Below are 5,453 nucleotides of genomic sequence, written 5' to 3'. Positions count from 1 at the left end.
TAATAGATGTTTTAAACATATAGTAAAAAAATCATTTTAAAAAATATGACGGTATTGTCACATTGACATTATTTGAAATTATTTATTATAACTAGAATTATTACTAATAACTAATTATATATTTCAGATAAGTCAAAAGTAAATGATCAATATCTAAATATACAATAAAACATTTATTAGTATTAAGTTGATACGGAATTTTTCATTGTTTTGTATTAATTAATAATAATAATAGCAGTGGTGGTGGTGGTGGTGGTGGTGAATTGAAGGAAAGAATGCCATCTTGCATTAAATAGACTCTTTTATTACTATTACATGTTATTGCATTTCCTTTTGGAATTTAATAAACTAGTATTAAGTCCTCCCGTTACGTCAAGTAGTACCAATGTTATACCACTGTCGACAATCATCAACACCCGAAAAACTCGTAAAAACATAAATAAAAAGGAAAAATAACACTAAATAAAAAACAAATGTAAAATCGTTGAACCACGCACACCCGTTGTGGCGTGTTAATGCGGAGAAATTAGACGAAACGTAAAATATTGAAAAGAATAACTAAGTCGATTTAGAACCCACGCTGTCACACCCCAACCAACAATAGACAAGGTGAGTGGGGCATGATTTGTTGGTACAAATCTTGTGACATACTATTAAATGTTTCAATATTTATTTATTCAAAATTGAAATAATTCAAATAACACATAGTTCAAATCAACAAGTACAAATCAAAATGTTCCAACTTAAATAACTTCATTTTTCTTCTAAGGCCCAAGTCCCGCGTGATCCTTTCTTCATGCTTGTTCATCTGTATCATGTGTAAAAGTAGTTTTGTGGTCAACAAAGGTTGGTGAGTAAATCTTATTTGTTATTTGGAAAAATGTAGCTTAGTTTGTTTATGGCAAAATCATGTATCAACTTGTAATAAATGAACATATTGTATGGTAAAACGACAAACCTCATAACAATCTCAAACAATAAGCATCTCAATATGTTAAGGTGCACAGTAATATGTTGTGCGGTTTTGTAATGCAAGATCTAGGCTCAATCAAACGGAACCGATCTCGTGTGTTGGCATCATCTTGTTCCACTCATAGGTAATGGGGAAGCGGATGGCCAATTATATCCAATGGTAATGTACAATGTAAGGTAAATAACAAAACAACAACCAACAACAAAATAATCACATAACACAACATATGGTAATTGGCACGTAAGGTTTGGAAACGTGAGTTGACAAAAGGGACACATGATACACCCCAAAAACGTGTAATAAAGAGGAGAGTTGTAGATTTACTCACAATTTTGCGTTGAAGGTTCCTTGAAGATAAGCGCACAAGGAAAATAGGGAATTCCGAAAGAACAAAAGCGATTACCCTAGATATTAACATACCATATAAACGATCTAGTTATCATTTATAAGTTAATAAAAATCCTATTATTTATTGCTTAAACTTTCATTAATTAATTATTTGAAATAAATCTTTATTCTTATATTTTGTTATAAAAATAAATCATTAATTATTTGTATTTTTATAATTAAGTCTTAATCTTATAGTTAGTTATAAAAAGAAATAAAAACAATGAAAACAGAGTCAGCCGAGTTTGAACCCGCGACCTCTGTTATGTATACTAACACCCCAACCACTGGGGTGTGCTCTGTCTTTGTGGAATACCGGGTTCTTTTATTAAACTTAAACTGTAATTAGGGTTCTTCATAGGGATGGTAGGGTCGAACCCGTGACCTCCGTTTCGTTTACACATGTCCCAACCACTGGACTGTGTTCTCTTTTGTGCTGTGTATCTTTCATTTGTTAAATTTAAACACAAGTGGCGTTTTTCCGACAGGATGAGTTGGTGGTGGTGGTGAAGGTGAAGGTGGTAAAAGAGGGTGGGGTGAATGGAGCTGCAGGGGAAGGGGGAAGAGAGAAGAAAAAGAGATGAAGGTGGGGATGGGGTTGTTTTTTGTTTTTATAAAGGAGTGAGTCCTACATATAAATAAATGAGAAAATAGCCAAAATGGCCAAGACTTGGTCAACCTTGCGAAAATGGCCAAGTCAAACGTCTTGGGGAGACGCCACCAATGGGGTCTAGCGTCTTGGCGGCTAACCAACCATACGCTGCCACGTGTCCGACAGTAAACTCAGGCGTCTGGACGTCTTGGCTAAGACGTTTCAGACGGCTTGAGACGTTTCGTTATGGCTGCCCATTTTTTCAGACGGCTTGAGACGTTTCCGCCCGGCTTGAGCCATTTCACTCTCTTTAGTCGGCTACATCAGCTCGAGCCGGATTTCTTATTTTAACACGTTTGTTGTACGAATTGAAGACGTTTCTGTACGAGTCTAAGACGTTTTTGTAGGAATTTAAGACATTTTGCATTTATTTAGAGGGACCCCTTATTTAAATACTGTACATTATGAAAAACCGTATTTGAAGTATAAATCTAAGATTCTACGAGTTTGTTTTTTAGTAATTATCTCACAACATGAGGGTCAAGTTTGTTGTTTATACTGGGGGGAAGTGGGATGTCATTAACGGAAACATTGAGTATGTTACTCATGGCGATTCAAGGAGACGTGGTTTAGAAATTGAAACAGATCATTCATATAATAGTTTTTTAAACTATGTTTCTAAGATGTGTGATACTCCAAACATTACACGGTTGTCATACCGGATGTCTACGTTTACTGATCCGATCGATATAATTAATGATCGAGATGTTAGATTTTTTTGTGATTTGGCGATGCAGAATCCTTTTGAATTATATAAATTATATGTTATTCAAGAGTCTGGTGTTGGTTCCTCTGGTTTTTCTTCTTTAAACAAGTTCAAAACTCCAGATCTAAATATTTCAGTAAAAGAAAGTGTTGATGTTTTAAACGATGAGTGTCCTATTTTAGAAAATAATTTTGAAAAATCATCCACGTCTAACAACGAATCAGCTTCTTCATCTATAGTGTTTGAGGCCGGTCATATGTTCAATAACAAAGAAGAGATGAAGCTTGAGTTGGGAAAGAAATGTTTGTTAGAGCATTTCGAGTTTAAAGTTGATAGATCATCAAAGACACGGTATGAAGTGTCATGCATGGGTGATGGTTGTGAATGGCGATTTAAGGCATACGCTATTCCTGGTGGTAGTTTATTTTTTGTTAAACATATGAACGATAGACACACCTGTTCGAAGACACAAACACACCCACATTTCCGTCAGGCTAACCCAAGGTTTTGGGTCACTTTTTAAAGGAACAACTAAAAGACAGTGGTAGGATATATCGAGCGAAAGAGATTGTCAAAGATTTTAGACAAAGGTTCAAGGTTGAGATAACAAACCTTCAAGCTTGGCGTGGTAAAAGCCATGTACTTGAACTTCTACAAGGAACAACCCGAGACTCTTTTGCCGAACTACCAATATACTATTACAATTTGAAGCTTGCAAATCCTGGAAGCGTTACTCACATCTTGGTTGATCAGCAAAGTCGTTTTGAAATGGTTTTTGTTGCTTTAGGTGCTGCGGTAATTTACACCTTTTCTTTTGTACTTGCTCTTATTTTTTTTAAAGTAACATGGGTTTTGATCTTATTTTGTTATCATTAATTTTCAGATTCGTAGCTTTATGTTTAATCTAAGACGGTCGTTATCATTGACGCGGCACACCTAAAGGGTGAATTTAAAGGGACGTTGTTTTTAGCAGTGGGCATGGATGGAAATAATCAGATTTTACCAATTGCTTATGGCATTGGAAAATCAGAGGATGGTGAATCTTGGACATGGTTTCTCTCAAAGCTTAGAGACTGTGTTGGTGAAATAGCAAATATGGCGATCATTTCGGATAGGGCGAATTCTATACATGTAGGTGTTAGAAACGTGTTTCCACGTGTTTACCACGGGTTGTGTTGTCGTCATTTAATGATGAATTTACGTTTGCCGTCGTCTAAAAAAAGAGTACGAGGCACTATGGTGGAAGACATGTAAATCTTATCGGATGTCTGACTTTAGCGAATCATTCAATGCTTTGTGTCTTGCCATTCCTAGAATACGCCAGGTTTTAACAAATATTGGGTTTGGTAGATGGGCAAGAGCTCATTGTCCTGGAAATCGATACCACTATATGACATCTAATAGTGCGGAGTCTATTAACTCTTTGTCTAGATTCTCGCGTAAGATGCCGATAACGCAACTTATCGAATTCTTCCGCGAGTCTGTACAAAAATGGTTTTATGACCGTCGACTGCAGGGCATGCAGGAGAGCCACTCACTGACTCAGTGGGCACAGAAGAAAATTTTAAAGAAAATTGAAGGGTCTAGAACCTGGACTGTTGGAGGCATCGGGGTACACAATTTTGTTGTTGAAGACGGTGGGAAAAGGGGTGTAGTTGATTTTTTGAATCGTTCGTGCAGCTGCCGTGTCTGGCAAGTTTCTGGTCTACCTTGTGGGCATGTGATTGCTGTTTCAAGATTTTTGGGTGAACCTGACTGCAGTCATTATGCATTCTCGTGTTATTCAAACGAAGTATACAAAAAAACGTATGAAGAATCGATTAATCCTCTGCCTCATAGGTCTGAATGGGTGATACCAGAAGGCCTTGGCAGTGTATTACCCTCGCATAATACAAAACGTCAATCTGGCCATCCAAAAGAAAACACCCGAATCTTGTCTCGTGGGGAAGAGCCCGTTCAGGTATATTGTTCGCGGGGTCGAACATACGGCCATGTTCGTGACGTTTGTTTAGATCCAATGCCATCACAGATTCGTTCACGTAAATCATCAGGCAAAGGAAAAGGGAAAGAGGTAGAAACCCAGAGTCCAACGGATGACATTTGTCCATCTTATAATTTAGCAGAATTTTAATAATAGCTTAGTTTTTTATGTTTTAATTAGGAAAATCATGTAACAAATTCTCGTAACCGCAATAGTAATTAGTACTTTTAATTTATATAAGAATTAAATTTTACAATTCGTACGTCCAGCCTTCAAAAATTAGTTGGTGTGTAGCGCCCGACGTAGAGTTCATCAGCCATGTAGCGTCTATATCTGACACAAGCATCCTGCATGTTTACTTCATTCCATGTCAATGAACGGTTGTAAACTAGATTTTCTATTAGCATACATATGATAACACCTGAGTTTCTGCCAATATGAGCTCCGTGATCAGGCCACACAACATCCCCGCAATACTCTAAGGCTTCTACACTATCTATCCCCGAGTGTTGCCAGTACGATATACGGCCCAGAAACCATACGAATGGAGATTCAAATTCTAAAAGAATTTGATGTATTTTCCTGTGTATGCAAAATCCTTCTCCGCAATTACTTAGGTTACAGTTATCGGGAAAATAAGCATCTTAAGCGAACGCATATTTATTTTTAGAAGTAACCAGTGGTTTTCGTTGTGCGCTACGGGCATGTAAATCTGCAAAAAATTGAAACGTAAATAAGCCCCGGAAAAGGTATT

At 36.9% G+C, this 5,453-nt stretch overlaps 1 protein-coding gene across 1 annotated transcript; it reads left to right on the top strand.

The window, feature by feature from the left end:
- The first annotated feature begins 2,485 nt into the window (after nt 1–2,485).
- On the top strand, nt 2,486–4,849 carry LOC110924598. Its single transcript, XM_022168593.1, has 4 exons — nt 2,486–3,148; nt 3,244–3,513; nt 3,628–3,968; nt 4,069–4,849. Exons 1-4 carry the CDS (start codon nt 2,486–2,488, stop codon nt 4,847–4,849), a joined length of 2,055 nt encoding a protein of 684 aa, XP_022024285.1.
- The last annotated feature ends 604 nt before the right edge of the window (nt 4,850–5,453 follow it).

This window comes from Helianthus annuus, chromosome 3, assembly GCF_002127325.2.
Source record: "Helianthus annuus cultivar XRQ/B chromosome 3, HanXRQr2.0-SUNRISE, whole genome shotgun sequence".
Lineage (NCBI taxonomy): Eukaryota > Viridiplantae > Streptophyta > Magnoliopsida > Asterales > Asteraceae > Helianthus > Helianthus annuus.
The sequence above is the reverse complement of the archived record's forward strand: the minus strand, read 5'-3'. Positions and strand labels throughout refer to the sequence as shown.

Excerpts from the sequence above, each read along its gene's own strand:
- LOC110924598 (XM_022168593.1), top strand. The coding sequence starts at position 2,486 with ATGAGGGTCAAGTTTGTTGTTTATACTGGGGGGAAGTGGGATGTCATT. Across the intron at positions 3,149-3,243 it reads CTGGTGGTAGTTTATTTTTT|GAACAACTAAAAGACAGTGG; the intron begins GTTAAACATATG and ends CACTTTTTAAAG. Across the intron at positions 3,969-4,068 it reads GGCACTATGGTGGAAGACAT|ATGGGCAAGAGCTCATTGTC; the intron begins GTAAATCTTATC and ends TGGGTTTGGTAG.